Source organism: Blennius ocellaris, assembly GCF_963422515.1.
Source record: "Blennius ocellaris genome assembly, chromosome: 17".
Taxonomy (NCBI): domain Eukaryota; kingdom Metazoa; phylum Chordata; class Actinopteri; order Blenniiformes; family Blenniidae; genus Blennius; species Blennius ocellaris.
In genome coordinates this window covers 10,566,373-10,587,280 of record NC_137666.1, presented here as the reverse complement: position 1 = coordinate 10,587,280, position 20,908 = coordinate 10,566,373, and the positions used below count along the sequence as shown (strand labels likewise).

At 41.4% G+C, this 20,908-nt stretch overlaps 1 protein-coding gene across 1 annotated transcript in view; it reads right to left on the bottom strand.

Annotated features, from left to right (window-relative positions):
- myo10l1 (myosin X, like 1) overlaps window positions 1-20,421 on the bottom strand; it is a gene marked incomplete at both ends in the record, with an annotated part of 46,852 nt that extends 26,431 nt beyond the window's left edge. The window contains 2 exons of the mRNA XM_080513218.1: window positions 6,181-6,279; window positions 20,401-20,421. Coding sequence (XP_080369344.1) covers window positions 6,181-6,279; window positions 20,401-20,421 — 120 coding nt within the window. The remainder of the gene's footprint in view (window positions 1-6,180; window positions 6,280-20,400) is intronic.
- Between the last annotated feature and the right edge of the window lie 487 nt (window positions 20,422-20,908).

Below are 20,908 nucleotides of genomic sequence, written 5' to 3'. Positions count from 1 at the left end.
CGCGTCCAATAGTGTTTGGCTTCACTATAATGTTTTGGCCAATTAGAAATTAGAAAAGTCGTCGGCAGCTTATTCTAGAACAGATCCGGGGAATTCACTGCATAACTCTTTACAGAATTCAGTATCTATACATCATGACACAGGGATCAAAATACAACTAATTGACTTTTTAATGGTCATATTTAGTGTGAAATTATTAATTTCATTAGTACTCTGTAAAGAGTTTATAAAATCATCTTTATTCTGTTTTAGTTTTACAACTGCAATTTATGAAATCCCTCAAATCAGCCACTGATTTGCTCTGTTCATTTGCGAGTGTCACATTTCTGTCAGATAGGTTTGACGAATGCAACTGAAAATTGCTGTAACATGCATTTGCACACTGGAGTTTCTCTTTTTAAACTGGGGACTTCACTGTGCAGGATTTGCGGATATTTTCTTTCTCACATTCTCACATTTCATTCTGGTGTTCATTATTTGCTCCCGCCGTTCCTTTTTAGGGAAATGACTGCAGATCTTACCCAGCACACTTTACAGCAGTCGCTCTGTGAAGCTCTCTGATGTCTGAAGCTGCTTTGCATGATTCAGGAGGAGAGCCAGGGGAGACAAGCCTCTCCATCTGACTTCACGTATTATCTGCAGCCAGTGTGAGCGCGGGCAGCGAGAGAGATAAAGATGGAGAGATGGAGAGAGAGAGAGAGAGAAGAAAGCTTTGGGCACAATGACCTATATTCTGCAGACCACTGCTCACCAGTGCAAGATACAGTGTGTCAAAAGTACTGTAAGCACCTGCAGCGCTCCTCACCGACCTTGGCTCTGATCTGTCAGACCTCCGTGAGACCGATTCGGTTCGGGCGACACTGAGGAGGTCTTTGGTGTAATCTGATCGTTGAGATGAAAGTGTATTGGGAGCAGCTGCAGCCTGCAGAGTTTGACATGTCTATCACTTAAAGTGTCGCTGTGCACGAAGGGTAGAGCCACTTCCTTTAATATTCTCCGATTTGGATTTGCGATAACGTTTCAATGGAAATGTGTTTAAAGTCAAATATCAAATCCAGAGTGAAAACAAACGTTATTGATAAGACCATTAGAAAAGGGACACAGCTGCACATTCATGATGTATTTTAAGGTGGTGAGAGTGTAAAAGTTTTGCTGTGGTCTCTTCTGTGTGACGTTCACAATATGATGAGACATGAAACATGTTGCTCAGGCAACAATGTGTTTTATAAGTGGGTTTTCAAGCAGTTGGCTCTTGACAGATGGAGGAGACAGGTGGAGGGGTTGAAGACCTCCAAGGTACATGTGGAAAAAAAAAGTGACGGGACTTCTTCAAAGCACATTATCTCAAATTAAACAGATGAGACTGGGGGCCCCTGCCTTTCAAAGTTGGGAACTACTGTGAGAGGACACCTCAAGCTATAAGTTGCACACTATTTACCTTGACCTGCAAACTGACCAGTATACTTGTGTTTGCAGTATTTTAGCCAATGAAAATTTACTATCAAGTTCAAGACCACTGCGAACATGTTTAAAATGAACACATAAATATCGACTAAGACCTTTGAAAAGACGGAAAATGTGACGACAGTTGTACCTGATCCTACTTGATCTAATGAAGTGAGTCACATACTGAATTCACACAGCCTCGTGAATAGGGGACAATCGGATTGCTGGTCGTGAATGTCAAATTAACATGTTGACACCTTTAAAAAAAAAACCTGGGTTTCATTGGAGAAAATATTCAAACAACTGTACAGCTTCCGATTAAACCAACCCTGGTGTTCCCAGAGTCTAAATTAATACAGAACATGTGTGTCCTACACCACCAATCTTGATAACTTGGATTAAGAAAATGAGGTTAACAACAAGTGACGAGTATTAATTCTGTTTAGAGCCTCGCAGCACCCGGGCAGCCACACGGGTGAATAACACACTTCATATGTCATCACTATTTAAGATGTAGTAATCATCCCACACCGAGGCGGGAGCCAGCCTTCGCTCCTCGCAAATACAGGACGCTGCAAAAACGCACGGAAGGTGAGAATGGCAAAACAGAGGACGGCGAGGGACGGGTTGAAAGTACTGCGGGAAGATGTGCATTTGTGCATCAGTGTTTTCATGTGCCAGTTACAGAATGCTAATGCCATTATATCACACCAATCCAGTGCGTACCAAGGGGGACCTCTGTGGTTTGGAAAAAGTGAATCTGCGCGTCGGAATGTGGATCAGGAGATCACACAACGACATCGGTCTGATCCGCTGCCAAATCACACCAAATCACTTCTCCACTTTCCGCTCGGCGCATCGGACAGAGTGTGCTGCTCGGCGTGGGTCCAAGTGGTTTTGTGTGTGTGTCCAAGGAGCAGCGTTTCCCTGCAGCATGTTCTGTGCTCGCGTGAGCTCTCACTGCAGCTTTCACGCTAGCTCCTGAAATCGAGGTCACTCAAAACGTCGTCCATAAACTTGTCGCAAATGTGACCTCTGTGTGTGTGTGTGTGTGTGTGTGTGTGTTTTTGTCTGAGTGGGCAAAGTACAGGTGGATGGGGACTCGTGTCCAAGGCAGGACTAAAGTACAACAGCACAGTTAAATCAATAGCAAGGAGGAGCTTCATGATAGTTTCATTGTCATCAAAGAGCACAGTAGGTGAAAATAATTAGTTTTTAATAAGATGACAGAAAATGAAGAATCAAAATCTTGCTACATTAAACCAAAAAAGATTTTTAGCTTGACAATAACATAAGGTGATCACTTAAATATACAATTTTACCAAATGCATCCACTTAAAAACAAGTAAATCACCATCATAAATTTAGATTGTTTTTTGTTTTTTTGTTTTTGTTTTTGTGTTATCGGTACATTTATATCATGTATCATCAGCGGTGGATTGCATTGAATATATCTTCAACCATCTAGATGTTTGTTGACCCAGTTTCATCATAGGTTCATTAAAGTTTAATACATTATAATCTGATCTAATCTAATCACATCTCCTACATAATCTATACAGATTTGAAGAAAAAAAAAAACATGGGTAAAACCTTCCATCATGGATGATATATTTCATCTGGTTTGGTTTCATCAATCCATGAAAACAAGTTTAGCTTCAAACTTGACAGTAAATTCACTCTGCAGCCTTTATTTGTGGTTATTTCAAGTCACTTTGATTTCATACCCTGAATTCACTGCATCAGATCAGTCTGCTATTTGTCATATTGAACATAGAGTAGAATCAGACATAAGATCCAAACACAGGTACATCTGGTGGAATTAAATTTGCGCTAAAAAAAAAAGACTTGCTGGCTTAAGGAACTCTTAATAACATGTGTTGCTGTTCTTATTTAAGTGCACCTGGGCCCCATATCAATAAACCAAACGATCCCTATTGGTTTGTCGCAATGAACTTTCAATGATCCTCAGTGGAGGGCAGAAAAAGGGTGAACAAATTGCCTTCCACTTTATAATTTTAAGAATGCCTCTTTGCTTGGCGAAGATAGTGAAACTGCAGCATAAGAATGATGACGTGAAAGGCTTGCATATAATCCTGGTAGCTGTGAGAGCAGATGACTTGACGTGAAGGCTCGTAGTTTTTCGCGTCCGCAGCATTTGTGAACGAAAGGAGGGGGGGGGGTAATGTGATGAACTGGGTCAGGGTCAGGAGATTACAGGACCAGACTGACACAGAAGCAGGGAACATTATATAAGAAAATAAATGGCAGGGGGAAAAAAAAAGAAAAAAAACAAAACATTTTCTGTTCATCTGGTCTAAGTTGATCAGTTTTAATACTAAGAATCAGATATGGTCCTGAGGCTGTTTGAGTGATGTGGTCAAACATTTATTTGTGACAAAGGGGAGCCAGTGAAGACCAGCTGGGGTGGGTGGGGAGCCAGGGACCCCGTTCCAAGGGGTCATATCCTGTTGTAACAGGGTATACCTTCCCATCCTGCTGATTCCCCCATCAAATATTCACCACCTCCTGCAGAGTCAACATTGTAACACCAACCGCTGTGGCAGAGAGGGAGGGCAGACGCAGCCAGGGAGAGATGGATGGGGGTTGGGGAGGTTGAGGACATTCATAATCCAGCGCAAAGAGAATGCCTGCTCCTATAACCAATCCTCTATTTTGGGAAACGTCTGAATGTCCCTGCTGTGTCCCTGGACGCAGCTGCAGCGCGAGAGTTGGCTTTTTGAGAAGAATTTGAGCGGTGCGTAGTGGATAAGTCACAAAAACATGAATTCACTGTACATCCATGAAGATGTGCTTGAAGGGTATAAAGGAGGGATTCAGATAGTTGTATTTTAGATGGGGGAAAAAAACTGAAGTCTATTATTAGCTCCATGTTTAAATGCTGCCAACTGGAGCGCATAGGAGTGTGAGTTTGTGTGCCAAACACATCAACCAACAAAAATATGTAACGTGTGCATGTTCTTCCTCAGATGAGAATGAAATGAGTACACACACTTGTAAAAACCTTTAAACATTCAGGTTCATTATTTTTGGAGTTGAAGGGTTGGAAATGGCAACCCCATTCAATGTTTTCCATTTGGAACAACTGAGAGCATCCCCATGCTTACAGCTGACATCCTGAAATGCATGCGCATGCATACACGCTCCCGTAATGTCTTTTATCTATTAAGTCTTGCCTCTGGAGGCTGAATGTGTGTCAGGGATGAATTCTGAATATGTATGAGAAGGAAGATGAGGACGCGGAAGACGCCAGGGCTTGAAAAGTGGAGCATCATCAAGCAGGAGCTTCTATTGATCGTCACAGGAGAGGATGAACCTGCACAGCTGATTCACCTTCACGTTGACCTTTACGTGAATGCCAGTGCAGTGCAGAGGCCACATTGCATGCAAGTCCTACAGCTTACTGTTCGCAGTAATCATGTCTGATTAAAATTCATCCCTTTTTTTTACATTTAATTTTTGTCTGTTCAGCAAGATTGGTTCTGATTTAAACAAACAGCCCTCTTAATATGAAGCCAAATGATAATTTGATGGTGTTTAAAGTTTTCCAAGACTTCACAGAAATGCACTATAAAGTACAAAAATGTGATCAGTAACAACAAATATTTTAAAATCAGATTTAAATAACTTATTTCTAAATCATAAGAGTTTGACCGGTTGAATGCACATTCTGTGAGAATCACTAAACAACGCCAAACAAAGACAGAACCTGCTTTTCAAGATCGCACAGCCACTCCAGTTCAGATTGATTAAAGTTACTCGACCAGAATCCACACGAGAAAAAATAAATAAATTTAGGAACTAGTTTTAGTTGTTTCTGTACATCTCTAATACGTTGTCAATACATTTCTGGAGGAAATTCGTCATTACACTCATACGAATACTTATTTCCAGCATTTAAACTTCACGGATCACCCCTGGGTTTGTTGACATCTAGTGATCACGGAAACTCCTGAAAATTCCAGAGGCATTGAGTACATAAGCTCCCGATTGTACGCGAGATCTCATGAGATCTCGATTTGCAACTGGAAAAACAATCAGCAATTAGTTTCACAACATTTAAGATTATTCTTGTGACTTGAATACGCTTTCTTTGGAGAAAGTCGAGCTTAATTTCGGGCTCAATCGGTCAAAGCTTGATGTTTTGGCTTGAGCTCCCGCGACGCCATCTTTCATATGTCAGATGACGTCAGTTAGTGAAACATAAACACAGTTTCATGGTTACAAATTTCAGTTTGTTTGTAAACATATCGATTTAGGTGTGATCAATTTCGGCAACTGTGGATTGGAAATTTGTAGGAACGAATGGTAATGGTCTCATGTTTGTGTATTGGTTTAGGGTTGGGGTTAGGGCTTTCTGGTACAGTAACTTTAAAGTCCAATTGGAGTCTGAACACTGACCTGAGAACTGTAAGGAGACTAAAACATGAGACATGATGGACTGTGTTGGCTGTAAACATTTAACAGGCTCACAATTGTTCTTCTGGCTTTGACTGCATTCATCAATATGGTGTAAAAGAGACTGACTCAAGTGGTGTGTGTGTGTGTGTGTGTGTGTGTGTGTGTGTGTGTGTGTGTGTGTGTGTGTGTGTGTGTGTGTGTGTGTGTGTGTGTGTGTGTGTGTGTGTGTGTGTGTGTGTGTGTGTGTGTGTGTGTGTGTGTGTGTGTGTGTGTGTGTGTGTGTGGACGAGTGTATTTGTTTACATGTCTTACCTGTCCATAATCAGTTGTGACCACAAGTGTTCCGTCTGCACAGGAGTTGACAGTGGCGGGAACCAGCTGCTCCTTCTCTCTGACCCAAACTCGGGCCCCCTATGTCACACAAAACACAGAAAACACTCTGTTTCAGTTGATAATGGAATATGGACGCGAATATGGACAATGGACGCCTCGAGGCACTTCTTCTAGTTTCCAACTCCATCAAATCTCACCACATTCATTCATATCTGCTACAACAAAAAGAAGTTCTACAAAAAGTTTGAATGAACAAAATGGAACATTTAAAATGGTACATTCAAGATTAGATTTGACCCTTAATAAACCACCAAATTGCATTTTGAAACCTTGAACTGTATATGGTGTGTGTGTGTGTGTGTGTGTGTGTGTGTGCGTGTGTATGTGTGCTCAGAGGTCAGAGGAAGCGTGCTCCTCTCAGACAATGTCGTCTTTCATACGGCCGCTGACCTCCGACCTGAAACACTTAAAAAAGGGGCTCAGCACAACAGAGGAGGATAAAAAATGGTGGCAGAAAAGAGGGCAACAGTGAATGAAGCAATTGAAGCACTGTTTAGATGACAGAATCACCACAGGTCCTCTTGTACGATTTACTGCATGTCACCCATGCCTGATTTTCCCAAAGCATCAATTTTAAGAATAATCCAAATTTGAGGATCGAAATAAGGAATTTTATGTACGCATAAGTCTTAATTCATGAAATGAGTACATTTATTGTTGCATTATGGTATGGTGTGTAATCCCAGTGAAAGAGGCCAACAGGGAATATAGTTTCCATGATATGACATGTATCAGGAACTAATGAAAGTTATGTGGTAAATGTCAAACTAACGTCCGCATGGATGTGATTCATCAATCCATTCATTCATTGATCATAGTGGACAGGAGTCACCATTACTTATATATACATGACTATTTGAACCTCGTCAAATTTAGTCAAACCCTTTTACCTGCTTATTTTTCTGCTTCGACCACAGGGTGGGAAAATGGTGTGATTAGTGTTTTTTCATACCTGTCAGTGGTTGTAATGTTATGGCTGACTGTTATGTTGTTATGTTTGTTAGAAGACATGAGTAGATCTATGGGTCTGAAGCCAGATATTATTGATATTTCAATATAAACCAGTTAATCTTCCAAAGCTGCAGTGTTACTTTTGTCCCGCAATGAGAGTAAGTGACATTTACTTTCTGACATTGTGAAAACACAACAATTAGCAAAAGCATGTGTGGATAAGAGCTGTGGGCCAAATATGCAACAAAGAATTTCCCTGTCACTGAAGTGATTCAATTATTTTGTATCATTCATCCATCCACTATTAATTTACCTCAAATGCATATTTACGAGCCGTGAGTTGGCTCCACTCAGCCGCAAATGTAAGTTGGGCAAGCTGATATAGAAGATGGATGAATGAGCCAATGGAAAGACACGTTCTTTTGGGAAACCTGAAGAATCTTGACTCGAATGCATCAGTCTAGAGCCAAGGAGGCTGTAGGTGCTTGAAAAAGACTGATGTGTGCATCTGAAATACGTTAGCGCCAAGGGAAACACAGAAATGAATTGTTTCAGCAACAGATGGCCTCAAACCCTCCAGCATTCATCCCCGACTACATTTATCGCTTTCATTTCCCTCCCTTTTTCTCCTGTTTTTCAGCATCTTTGTCTTACACTCGATCTTGTACACATACAGCGTGGTGATGACAAAAGCACCAGGCATGCCTCAGGCGACCGGGTAAACCAGCGAGAAAGCACTCACACACACACACACACACACACACACACACACACACACATAGCTGTTGCGCTATATATAGATAGACACATACACAAGCGGGTAGCTGAAGGTAGAGCTTGGGGGTAAATGTCTAGTTCTGTTTGGATGCAGACTTTATCACTGCTCGCTTATGCCAAATAAAACCTGTGTGGGTTCGTCCTTTGCATGAAGGTAAGAGCCTGTTTTTCGCCGCTGTTGGCAGCTCACCCTATATAGCCCTTTCTCTGGATCCTTTATGTACCCTCTCCAGTGAGACCGCCTGTCAGGTTCTTGCCTCCACCTCATTTGCCTGTAAGATTCCAGGGCAATAAGCCAATAAATAATGGACCTCCTCACCCCAAGGTTCCATAGTCACTGTTCACCAGTACTTCACTAAAGCCTCTTGTAACTGATAACCTGACCTCTGACCCCCACTGAAACCTTTCAGACTGGCGCTCCAAGCAATTTTCCCGCAGTACATAAAGACGCCAACGCAGCATCATCAAAACTTCTCATGTTCGCCGTAAACTCGAGCTTGATATGCATTGCTGCTTTACTGTAAGTAAATTGGTCTGTTGACCGAGATCGATATTCCACTTCAGGGGCCGAGCAGAACGTGGAGGAGACAGGAGGTTATAAATGACCTGCTTGCATTACAACCTACACCCACCACCACCCTCATAGACAGACTCCCCTCCTCCCCCTCCTCCTCTTTGTGTCCTCTTCCCTTCCCCCTGTCTATTACAGGCCCAGACAGACAGGGATGGCCATGCATGACAACAAACCCCTGTACTCTGTGGGCGAAAATCTATAGCTCCAACACCACATTTTTAACTCCGTCCCAGCCAGTTTCCCTACGGCTTCTCCCCTCTCTATGAAATCCAAGCCAGACTCCAGCCAGTTTCATGCCTCCAGCATCGTCTATCACCATTTCGTCAAGCTCCATTAAATGTCAGGCTGCTTTGATTGCCACTTTAGCCTCAAATGTGACCCTTGAACTCAAGGCTCACACCGTGCCCTACGTCGATGAAGGAGCGCCGAAAGACACTATGTCAAAAATGAAAACCTAGTGAGTTGCTTGTTGCATAGTAGGAATAAATATTCAAATCCTAAATGGTTTTCATGATTTCAAGCTTGTGATTGCGGTTAAGCTACATTGTAATAATAATGGCTGAGGATTAAATGCATTTTGGTTTTTCATCTAATTGGCATCGGTCGTGTTAAATAACACTTGTTCAAGATGACAAACAGGTATTCAGACACATACTGCATAATCCAATCGTGTTTAACCTATACCTAACTTTTCTAAGAAAGCCATCACAGCACACTTATGATTCACACTTATGACTTACAACACTGTGAATGACCACATTTTAACACCAGACACATAAAACATTTTACTCAGACTAAAATTAATTAATGCTTTTTTTTTTTTTTTTACATTGCATTTTACATTATCAGTCACATTCACCCAGTCACAGATGCAATCGTTCACCCATTCACACACCAATGGTAACAGCTGCTTTGCAAGGCAGTTGTACACCATTTGGTGTTCAATGTCTTGTTCGAAGACACTTTGACACGTGGAGTGAGGAATATGAGAGGATGGGAACATCACCAACTCTACCAGTGCATATTCTTATCTACAATGGCAACCTGGCAAAAGACAATCCTGTGTTGAAGAGAATAGGAAGACGAGCTCATCAGCACACCATCAACAGATTAGGTATACAATGTGGCATATATGTTGGTTCTACAATATATTTTTTTAAATATGTTTTCAAAAATAATCTGTCAGTGTATCAAAGAGTTTTTGAAAAGCAAAAACTTCAAAAGCTCATTAAACCAAAAACAAGAGTGAAAAGAAAAAACAATATTAAAATCCTGGATATCTAATAATCTTTCATTATCAAACACAGAAGAGAGCATGCAGCCCAGGCAAATGTCAGCTGTCCGTACGTGAATGCGTGCGTGTTGAAGGCCTTGTTTCTATTCTGGTAATTACATGGATGCCTGTGCCATTTCATTAAGGCTTCGCCCCGGAGACAGTGTCTGAAAGACCCCCGCCTGGCCGCTGGAAAACGCTCACACCCCAATAAACACAATACGCACAGAAAACTCCTCACTGCAGACGCACACACGACCCATGTCTGCAGGCGTACACATGTTATAGAGAGAAATACACATTCAACAGTCACTCAACTCGTGGTGCTCAACTGAGCATCTGTAAGCAAAACTCAGAAGGAACAAACACAAACAGCGCTGCGTACAGATGTCAAACAGCAGGAGCTCATTATTCTCTGAAATAATATTCTGCATGATGGTATTATAAGCACGTGACATGCAATAATATAACATATTGCAACAATGATATAAGTTGCGATGAATAATACATAATGAGCAGTTTTTCTAACACACACACACACACACACACACACACACACACACACACACACACACACACACACACACACACATACACACACACACACACACACACATAGCCTCTGAATGGTGAATGAGTTCATTAACTTGTATGTTTTTGGTCATAATCTTTGATTTTTACAGTGAATATGCATTATGTTATGCAGCTCTAGTGTTTGACACCATCTTTTGAGAAGAAGAGGTGTTTCCTCCAGCTCCCGAGGATAAAAATAAATCAAGGACAGGACATAGAGAGACTGAGAAAATGAGAAGATGTGCAGTGGAACTGAATCTGTATCCGGAGTACAAAATGTTAGAGGGGAGAAGATAGAAGTTGACAGAAAGTGACAGAAACAAGACACATATGAATAAATGATGATGGACGCAGCTGACTGGTCAGCAGCTACTGGTAGAAAAACAGCGGCGTGGAGGTGGGCAGGCGCCGCGGCGTCTCCAGAGACTAAAGGTCAGAGGTGAACATTGACCTTTTTAAATGTTTGTCTGCCACTTCATCAAGCCACATCTTCCACACTATTCAAACAACACCTAACACACGTACATGAGATTTTTATTCCTTACACTCAGTCTGTCCTCCATCAATTTGAACTGTAATTCCAGAAAAAGAGATCATATTGCACTCCACCATATTTGTTTGGAAAGCCCCCAGTCCTCCACCCACACAGCTTCTGCGCTCTTTATACTGATGGATATTGGGTAGCAGAGTGGTTGTAAGTGCTTAGGAGAGTTAATCAGGCGAGAGGAGGAGAGCCATTATGGTCTTTGTCAATCACATGTAGAGAGCTAGTTTTGAACTATAATTGATGGTATGTGGTTTTTTCAGGCAGCCTTGTTATGTAACGTGTCCTGATGTGAACAGCAACAATTAGAAGTGAAATTCATTGAGAATAAAGCATTACCCTGTTGAAGTATGGACTTAGCATGTAGCAGTATTCGTGCTATACTTCTACTGTTGTTTCCTACATGTTAACAAAATGATCTCTATATTGAACAGCCTATGTTTTAACTGGAGCTTTGATTCGTTTAGCTGAATTTAGATTTTTGTCAATGCAGGTCTTTCTCAACATCAAGGCTAGTAAATAAATGGTAACTGGTAACTGCTGGTAACTTAAATACACAACATAGCAACAAATCAACACGGTAAAAATGTGAAAAGTTTTAGCTTGTTTGAACATTTAGGGTATTTTATACATAAAGAAGTTAAACCTGTACTTTGACGTTTACCAGATTTTCTTTCAACTGGTATATTTACTGTACTTCGACATAAAGCTAACTGTGTGTCACTTTTTCACCCTAAAGGATGATTGAAAGTCACTTCAAAACAGAGGTAAGACTGACGTTTGATTGTGCATCTTTAAAAACGTTTAAAAAGTGGCAATACCATGGTGCACTAAACAGTTGACAGTTGTTGGTTGTTTGGTGAACTTGCCTGTAGGTGTGAATATGTTACTTAATGATTGGTTTGTTTTAATCCTTTTCTTGCACTGAAAAATAACTTCTTGAAAGAAAATTGAAAAAAAAAAAAAAACTTGGAATCAATTTACATATTTGTGTCTACTGAATTGGATAAAGCCGGCATAAACAGATGGATGGATTATACTTAAAGGCAATATTTAAACATGACATAAAAATCACACTTTAAACAAACGGAGAGAGAAAAAGGTCACAACTCAACCCAGCAGTTTGAGGCACAACTTTTCATGCCACAATGATTACAGGTAAGTATCAGTACTGCTTGGATGCGCCTCCTGCAAACAAGCTGTGTCTGACTATTTAAGTCTCACAATTATCATGTCTCGCCCCCACTCAGGCATCAACCTCATTGACTCTGCTTTTAGGACAATAATATACATTTCTATCTCTATCGAGTTACACTGTTTGTACGAACTCACTCTTCTCATTTATGAACAAAATAAACATTTTGCAAGAAGCTGAGTTTTAAATCCAGCAGGAAACTCCAAAATAACATCAAAAGAGTATTTAAGAGTATGTGAGTGAAATTATTATCTGGCTTTCAGGCTTACAACTACTTTTCTTTTTTTTTCATAATTTTCATTGGCATATTGCATAGCCATAAATACACCAACAAAAAACCCCTGTGGCCTTTTATGAAAGGTGTGAAGTAAATGCAAAGGAGATTTTAGCTCTTCCCATTTCCTTCTGACACGATTAAGGAAAAGCTCTTTGATCAGTGGCCTCAGTGCAGCCCGGCCAGCCGCTCCCATGGACCTAAACTGTGTCAGTAATATTCCATTAAAGGTGATAATACAATCAGGACAGCAAGGCTTTCAGCAGATTATGGCAGCTGGAAGGAATGCAACAACATGTGTGTGTGTGTGTGTGTGTGTGTGTGTGTGTGTGTGTGTGTGTGTGTGTGTGTGTGTGTGTGTGTGTGTGTGTGTGTGTGTGTGTGTGTGTGTGTGTGTGTGTGTGTGTGTGTGTGTGCGTGTGTGTGTGTGTGTGTCTCAAACATCTGTCATTGAAATAGGTTGCAGCTGAAATTCAATGCGGTAAGTTTACAAAACAAAAGTCAGTGTACAGTTAAACCAACCAAAATAGCAAATTACAATCCCTATTTTTTAGGTTATAAGTAACCCAGCAGGAGCTGTGTCACTCTTCTAAACATACACAACTGCAACCTTTTTTTTAATGAATCGGACCCTCACATTACTGGTGACCATCACACTCCCTCTCACTCTTTTGAAACATCTGACAGGATGAACACAGCGACTTCCACTACTCTCAATAGTAGCACTGCATGTGCTTTCATTCCCTTCTAATCTTTTACACAACCATCAACCACAGAAAGAAATTCCAACACAGGTCGAACGCAGAGACAGACTCAAACACACCAACGGTCAATTTAGAGTCACTAGTTCACCTAAAACCTGTATTTTTCTACTGTGGGAGAAATACTCGGAGATAAACCCACACTTGCACAGCGAAAACATCCAAACTGCACAGAAAGGCAACCCAGCGGACTCGACCTGGGGATGATTTGGCTGTGAGGTGCGACAGCTCACCATGTGGGTGCTCTTTTTCCTTTCAATAGGAGCAATTAAGTGTCGTTTGTTTTGTCTCATAAGCATATTGATCCAGCACTCCATTCTATTTTGTCCTCTGTCCTATTTCATATTTCTTATGAGTCATTTTTGATGTTAAAAATAGATTTTTCAGGAGAATCTGAAGTTTTTTTGCTTATTGTTTTTTTTTTAAATCTATACATTTTAAGACGTTTCTAGTATTTTGAAAATCAGTATTGAAATTTGCAAGCAGCATAGAGTAGATGGCATCGATTAAAATATAAATGTATTATCAATCCATGTAAAAGCTACAGTGGAACCTTTAAGCACATCAAATATTTAGTCTTCACTTTTGCATGTCAGAAATATATTGAACAAGAGAAATATTGTGAGAGGACGTGCAGTGGTTCGCACTCTGGCCTATCGGTGGGAATATCCCTGGATCGAGGCATGTTTCCATGTTATGTGTGATGGATCTTCACCAGGATGACGGTCTTCGCCCATCACCATCTGGGATCGGCATCAAGTTGTATCTACTACACACAAACTTTCATTAGCTATTTCCTCTGCTTCCATCGATACTCAGCCATACTCTTTACTGCTTAACTAATTTAGGTAACGAGGGCTGGGGCCATCAGAGGGCCAATGGCATTATGGCCATTGCAGCGGGAGGCTGGAGATTAGAGATGGTGACTTGGGATTGAAAGTTCACAAGTGTGAATCCCACTGTTGACAGTTTATCAGTGTGGTTCCTTGAACACAACCACTCCCTGGGCACTGGACCATGGCGGCTCCTAGTAGGTGTAGTTAAAGCTGAATGAGAACACAGTGTGCACATGTAAATGGGAACATATACTTTTAAGGCATTCAAGAACATCACGTCGACAGATTTAGCTTTGTTATACTTGACTATAATACAAATATTTGTTAAAAAAAGGCAACAGCAGCCTTATCTTCTTTCTGAGCGCTGACGTTGTACACAATCACCTTAACTTAACCCGACTCTTTTAACCAATAATGACTTTCTGTGTTAAGCAAAGGGAATTACGCATAAATATATGAACATTTTAAACTTCCTGCCTTCTTTCAAGTTGCAGGTTATCTCCAGGTGATTGTTGTTTTTGGTCCAGACTCTTTCTTTCCCTGGAGGAAAAAAAATCTAAAATATTGACGAAGTATTTCATAGTCACTCCTTGCTTTAATTATGACGATTGTGTTTTTAACCCACATAATTAACATCCCAGTTAATTCTTCTCCAACCAAATAGAGCATCTCCTCCAATTTACAAACACATTTGGCATTCATACACATGCACAGAGAAGTCAGTGGGTCGAAGCTCCCGCACTCAGCAGCTGTGCTGATACAGAAGTGCTCCGAATTTTAATACGCTTTGCGTGGTTTCATATTTGGGTACTTCACTGTTATTCTGTATCATCTGAATCTTTGGACTCATAACCTTTTGTTGACCTCCTTTCAAAAACAAACACATGAGTGATTTATCCAAAGTAACCCTGATCAGAGTCAACAGCCACGTTACCAAAAAAAAGGATAAAGGATGCAAATAGAAGCAGCTGTTAATGGTATCGTGTGTGTGTGTGTGTGTGCGTGCATGGGTGCGTGTGTGTGTTTTTTTTACAGTGCAAATCCTCTTTGAGCAGTCCGCTAATTATCACATTCTCTCTCATCTTGGATTAAACTACAGTCGCACACCCCCACCCCCAACAACACCCTGGCAACAAGGCTCCACGGCAACAGTGTGGAAACAGGGCAACCATGGAAACAGCCTCTCCTCCTTGAAGCATCGTAGGATGCTGGGAGTTGGTGTCAGGTGTAGAGGATTATGGGATATGCTGTCTGTTGTGGTTCTATGACAGGAAATGTTTTTTATTTATGTTAGATGCAGAGTTTTAATGGTAATTGATAAATATCCAACATCGTGACATGTTGTAAAAGTCTCTAAATTAACCATATTTACTTATGTTTCAGTTTTCTACTAAATAAAAATGAACTGAAAAAAACAATATATGTATTATTCTTGAATTTTTTTAAATGAAAAAAAAAAAAGTTCAAATACTTAATGTTTGATTTGCCCCAATTTGATGATTGATGATTCTGGAAATTACTGATTCTGGTATTTTTGTCTGTCATAGTATTAAAACATCAACATAATGAGATCAGGACTGTTACTAAGTAATGACAATAACATGTGAAAATGTCATATTGACCTTTATGAATCTGCTATTAACATGTAATGCTATTCATTGAGCTTGATTGAGAAAGCATACACCAAACAGTACACTAATCATTTGATTAAAAAAAAAAAGAAACGTGTAGTAAAATAATCAATAGTTTCAACCATAACCACGACCATAGAGTGGTCGTCTTCGGAGTGAGAGGTCGGAGGTTCGATCCCAGTCTACACTGGTCTATGTGTCGAAGTGTCCTTGGGCAAGACACTGGACCCTAAATTGCTCCCAGTGGTCGACTTGCATGGCAGCTCTGTCCCATTGGTGTGTGAATGTGAGCGTGAATGGGTGAATGAGCTGATATGTAAAGCGCTTTGGGACTACCTCAGTGTGGTTAGAAGGCGCTATATAAATCTAGACCATTTACCATTTACCATAAAAGCTGATTTAAGTCATGCAACAGGGTACAGTCTATCCCAGAAACCAAAGTGTATTCATACTTTATCAAAGAAACATCCTTACATCCATCTATTCATCTTCTGTCCCACATTACCCAGTTCAGAGTTCCAGGTTTGTCTTAGCCAACGATGGGTGAAGGCAGAGTACACCTTGGACAAGTCGCCAGCCCATCACAGAGAGAACAGACACAGACAGAGTCAAACACACTCACATTCGAATAAAGGTCCCAACATAAATAACAAAGCACTCCACAAACAGACATTTTTTTTTTTTTTTGCATTTATTGATCTCCAGGCAGTCGTGGCACCTAATTGTCAAAGTTTTCCTGAAATGTGGGTCAATTTTACCTCAGCTATTCTTTTTAATAGGAAAGTAGGATTCTAGAAGATGTTGTTTTATTCACCCACTGCAATAAAAAAAAAGAAAAAGCGATTTAACTGAGCTGTAGCTTCACACCTACACATGCAGACGAAAGGAGGACAAGAAGAAAAGAAAGAGAGGAGGGAAAAGAAGCAGAAAAGGAAGAAAGAGGGGGAAGGGGAGGGAGACTTACAAGGAAAGTGGTTGGTTGAGCGAGATGGAGAAGCACCAAGAGAGTGGCCGCAGGGAGGGAGAGAGTATCAGAGGAAGAGGAAAAGAGGAAGAGAGGGAGAGAGACAGAGAAGCAAAGCTGATGCAGCTTCTGAGCAGAACAAATGTGTTTGGAGCTGCTGAATATAGGTCACACATCTCCAGCGACTGTTGCCTTCCCTCCACCGAACGAGCGTCCTGCATTATGCACTTCACACAAAATTAACAATGTAAGGACACAGTTTATTTGCTCAACTAAATGGAGCTCATTGTTTTTTTCAACACAAAAATATTTGCGCACAAGGAACACTTTGGGGTTTTTTTTATTTTATTTTTTATCGCATTTAGGAAAATTAACCATTTGGATATGTGTTGCTGCATTTAGATTACTTTTGTTTTGTGGCTTGTACGTTCAAACACCCATTCACAATGCTTACAGATTCAGAATTCTTTACTGCCGAGCAAATGCATCGAATGAAAAATCAACATCCAAGTGAGAAAGCTTACGACCGCTCACTGTCTGAGACGTTGTGGCCACTCAACAAATTGCATAGTCGTAAACAAAGATTTATTTTGCTTGTAAATGACTCAGAGGAGCAACACTGAGCAAGATATGCAGGACAAAAAAAGACTCTTGATTGAAAATGAGATTGGATTCAGACACGGAGATGGCAAAGCTGCCCTTTCTACATTCACACCTGTCTTGTCTCTTCGCGGTTATCGGTTCATCACTGCTGTGCACCTGCAATTCAGTCCAAATATTTCACACACACACACATCAGCTCCAATGCAAAATAGCACCCCGAGACCAAATGTCCTCCATCTCACTAAAGTCACACATAAAACTACACGGCTATCCGTGTGTGTGGAGGACAGAGTATCTTAAGGTGCAAGAAACATATATTACCCTAAACAGGTGCCGTCTGCATACAAGGTCATGTAGATGGTTTTCAGTGCAACTGCATCAGTTACACAAGCATGATCCCATTCGCAAGTTCTCTTTTACTCCCAGATGTTGCACACTTCTGATATAAAGCTTCAATCTCAACAGATTGTGACAAATCACAAAAGCAAAACAGTTTCCAAAATATTTATACAGGCCTGCAATTTCCTTGTGTGGCTCCCAAAGCATCACAGATACATACAGTAGCTCACGTTTTGAATGTTTACAATTCTATAAACCCCTTCTTTATTATTGTTATTTATCATTTCATCTGGAAAATGTTGCATGATGGTTGAGCAAGTTTTGAGACATACATCAGATGGGATTTGGACCCAAATGTTAATAAATGGAGAACCTTCTTAATTTGCATATTTCCTCTTTTTTTGTGTATCTAAACCTATTTGCACAATAGTGAGACAGAAGGGAAAGGTCAGTTTTTATTAGAAGACTTAGATATTTCCAATAAAATCGCAAGAATACTTTTCCAAAACATGTTTTTTTCCTACTCTTGCTACCTAAATGTGTCCACACTGTGATGTAGTGTGTGTGTGTGTGGGGGGGGGGGGGTTGTATAGTTTATGGATGGACATGTTCTTATAGTGGTCATCTGTGGTGTTTTTCTGGGTACTTCAGCTTTCACCTTTGTCCAAAACATTCATTATTATGTTATCAGTTATTCTAAAATTGACCATGAATCTAGCTATGTCTGCTTGTGGCTCTCTCTGTTTTGGAAAAAAAAAAACATTCTTATTTTTTATACAAATAATTATTTCAAAGCTTTAATTTTAATGAGAGAATATGTGATGCAGTAAGATCAGGAAATTCATCCTTGATCAACGTGACAAATTTTCCGGGAATATTGTTGATCTTCTTTTTGGTTTTTCCTGCTGTCACTTCCTATCTATCAACTGTAATATCCTTTCATAGCTTATTTTTTGGCGTCCATGTCGAGAGAGGGATTGATTTTTGTTTGTATTTAGAGCACATAGTGTCACTACAACTCCCATATTCCGCAACTGACCAACCCAGTTTGAATATGAGGGGATTATACAGTAGCCTAATGCCACCTGACATTTTATGCTTGGCTGGCTGGCCAGCTATCACGTTTTCTGCCTGGGTTGAGACAGAAACAGAAAGAGGGAGGTCAGCTGTTCACTCACCGGTTTTAGAAGATAGGAGTGATAAATGTAGGAAAGTGGGGATGCGAGAGTGATACGTGGGAAGACGGTCAGAGAGATTGAAACTAAGTGGATGCGGGACCAACACCTCCCAAGTGGATTGATTATTCGGCACCACACTGTCTGCATTAAGTCGTTTTTTTCTGGCTATCACATGAGCAGCTCGAGCAGGACTGCTGGCCCAAACGTTTGAATCCAATAAGTCGTTCCATTTTTGATAATTCGGTGGCTGTGCTTTGTGGGACTGCTGGGCTGCTTACATGGTGGTCCCCAAATCAATGCTATGATCAATATATTACATACAGAATGAGGGGAAATGGAGCACGGGAGCTCGTTGGAATCATGGTATTCATGCAGTTGTTAGATGCTAGTTCTAAAGCGTATGACACATAAATGTTTCAGCGAAAAAACTGTCTATCCTCACATAAAGAGAAATTTTGGATTTTGCATGGGCACGAATGATCTCAAAGGGTCTGACACTCGCGTATGCCCACGCTTATACACACAAACACATGCACACACACACACAAATAAGTGGCATGACATCACTGCCAATGTGAGAGGCATTTAAACCCATATCAGATTAACTTAAGATGGGGGAGGATAAGTAGCTTGGAGAGCACAGATACTGGCATCAGAGTCAGTAGACAAGACGAGGTCCATGAGACTGTGTGTGTCAGTGCGTCTGTGTCACAGCCTATAAGTGGGGAGCAAAACGCAAATGAAGGCAGGGAGTGGTAGAAGGCTCACATCCCTTGATGGGGGTTGCCATGTATAGAAAGGAAATAAAGCAACACAGGAGGTGTGCGGCCACCGTTCTGGGTCCGACTGGAGAGATTGAGTTTGCCATGGCAAAACATGTAAGCCTAACATGTGAAGCGCTTTAACCTGGGTAGTATCTGCTGAATTCATTATCTGATTCACCCATTCAATTAATGGCAGCGTTCATTTATTTCCTTTCTGCCCCACTCGTTCATTTTACCTTCACACACACAAACCAGTTATCCCTCACCCTGCTCCTCCTTCCACACTCCACTTATCCACCCTCCTCCTCCTCCTCCTTCATCCTTAGGTACCGGCCCATACCCATCCATGAATCCCATCTCCATCCCATTCAAAGCGCAATAAAGGGCAATGAAAGGGTCCCTTCACAGTAGCATGGTGTGGGAGGGCTGCTGCTTAAGGCCAGTACGGTCTATCCTCGTTTAACAGATTGGCTTTAATCCGAGAGCCTTATGGATGCAAAAGCCCTTGTCAGCTTTCGTTTGGCCAATTTTTAGCGGCTCTGCTCTAAATTCAGCAAGGCGCGCAGCCGGGCCCCGATGCTCTGCAGTGATACTGAAATAAACAAAGTCTTTCTATATTTTTTTTTTAACCAAATCTGCAGGTATAAACGTGGGACACAATCACGGCCTGAATATTTCATGTGGTCCTTTTGGGTCTGATGGGGAATTAATCCAGACGAGGGGTAGGCAAAGCAACACCTGCCATAACCGCACGCGCAGTGAATCAAGAAGAAAAAGCGTAAAAGGCATCACGCCGTGTAGACATGCATCAGTGTAAATCCGAGGCTTTATCACGCCGTGAAGGCTTAATCTGTCCTTAATGTTTAGTTTGTTAACAGTGACACATATTCTAAATGGCTTACCTCTGTGAAAAACGCCTCCATCCTGCCTACTCCTCCCTGGCGACGCGCGCCCGGCCCGGCAGAGCGCAGACACCGGCTCCGGTCTCCGGTGCGCAAATCTCACCGACCGACGGCTCGGCGTGTTTGTCAAGATGGGGGAGAGGTGGCGGTGAGTCCGTGCTGCTGTTTCCCATTCAACGAGCGTTGCTTTTCATATCCGAAAAGGTTGTAATAGCTGAAACACGCCTCGGCGGCGTCCGGGCTCTATGCGCAAAAAAAAAAAAAAAGAAGAAAACTCACATGAGAAAAATCCAAGACTGCTGTAATGAAACATTAAAAATGTCCACGCCGGGATCCGTCGGAGGAACGCTAATTGAAGCGCCCAGGTTTTCCAGGTCTGGCTCGTTTCGGTGTGTGTCAGTGCGTGTGCGTGTGTGCGTGTCTGTGCATGGAGCGTGTGCGCGCGAGCGTGTGTGTGTGTGTGTGTGAGCGTCGTACGTGGGGGTGAGAGGGACCGAGCCGGGGGCAG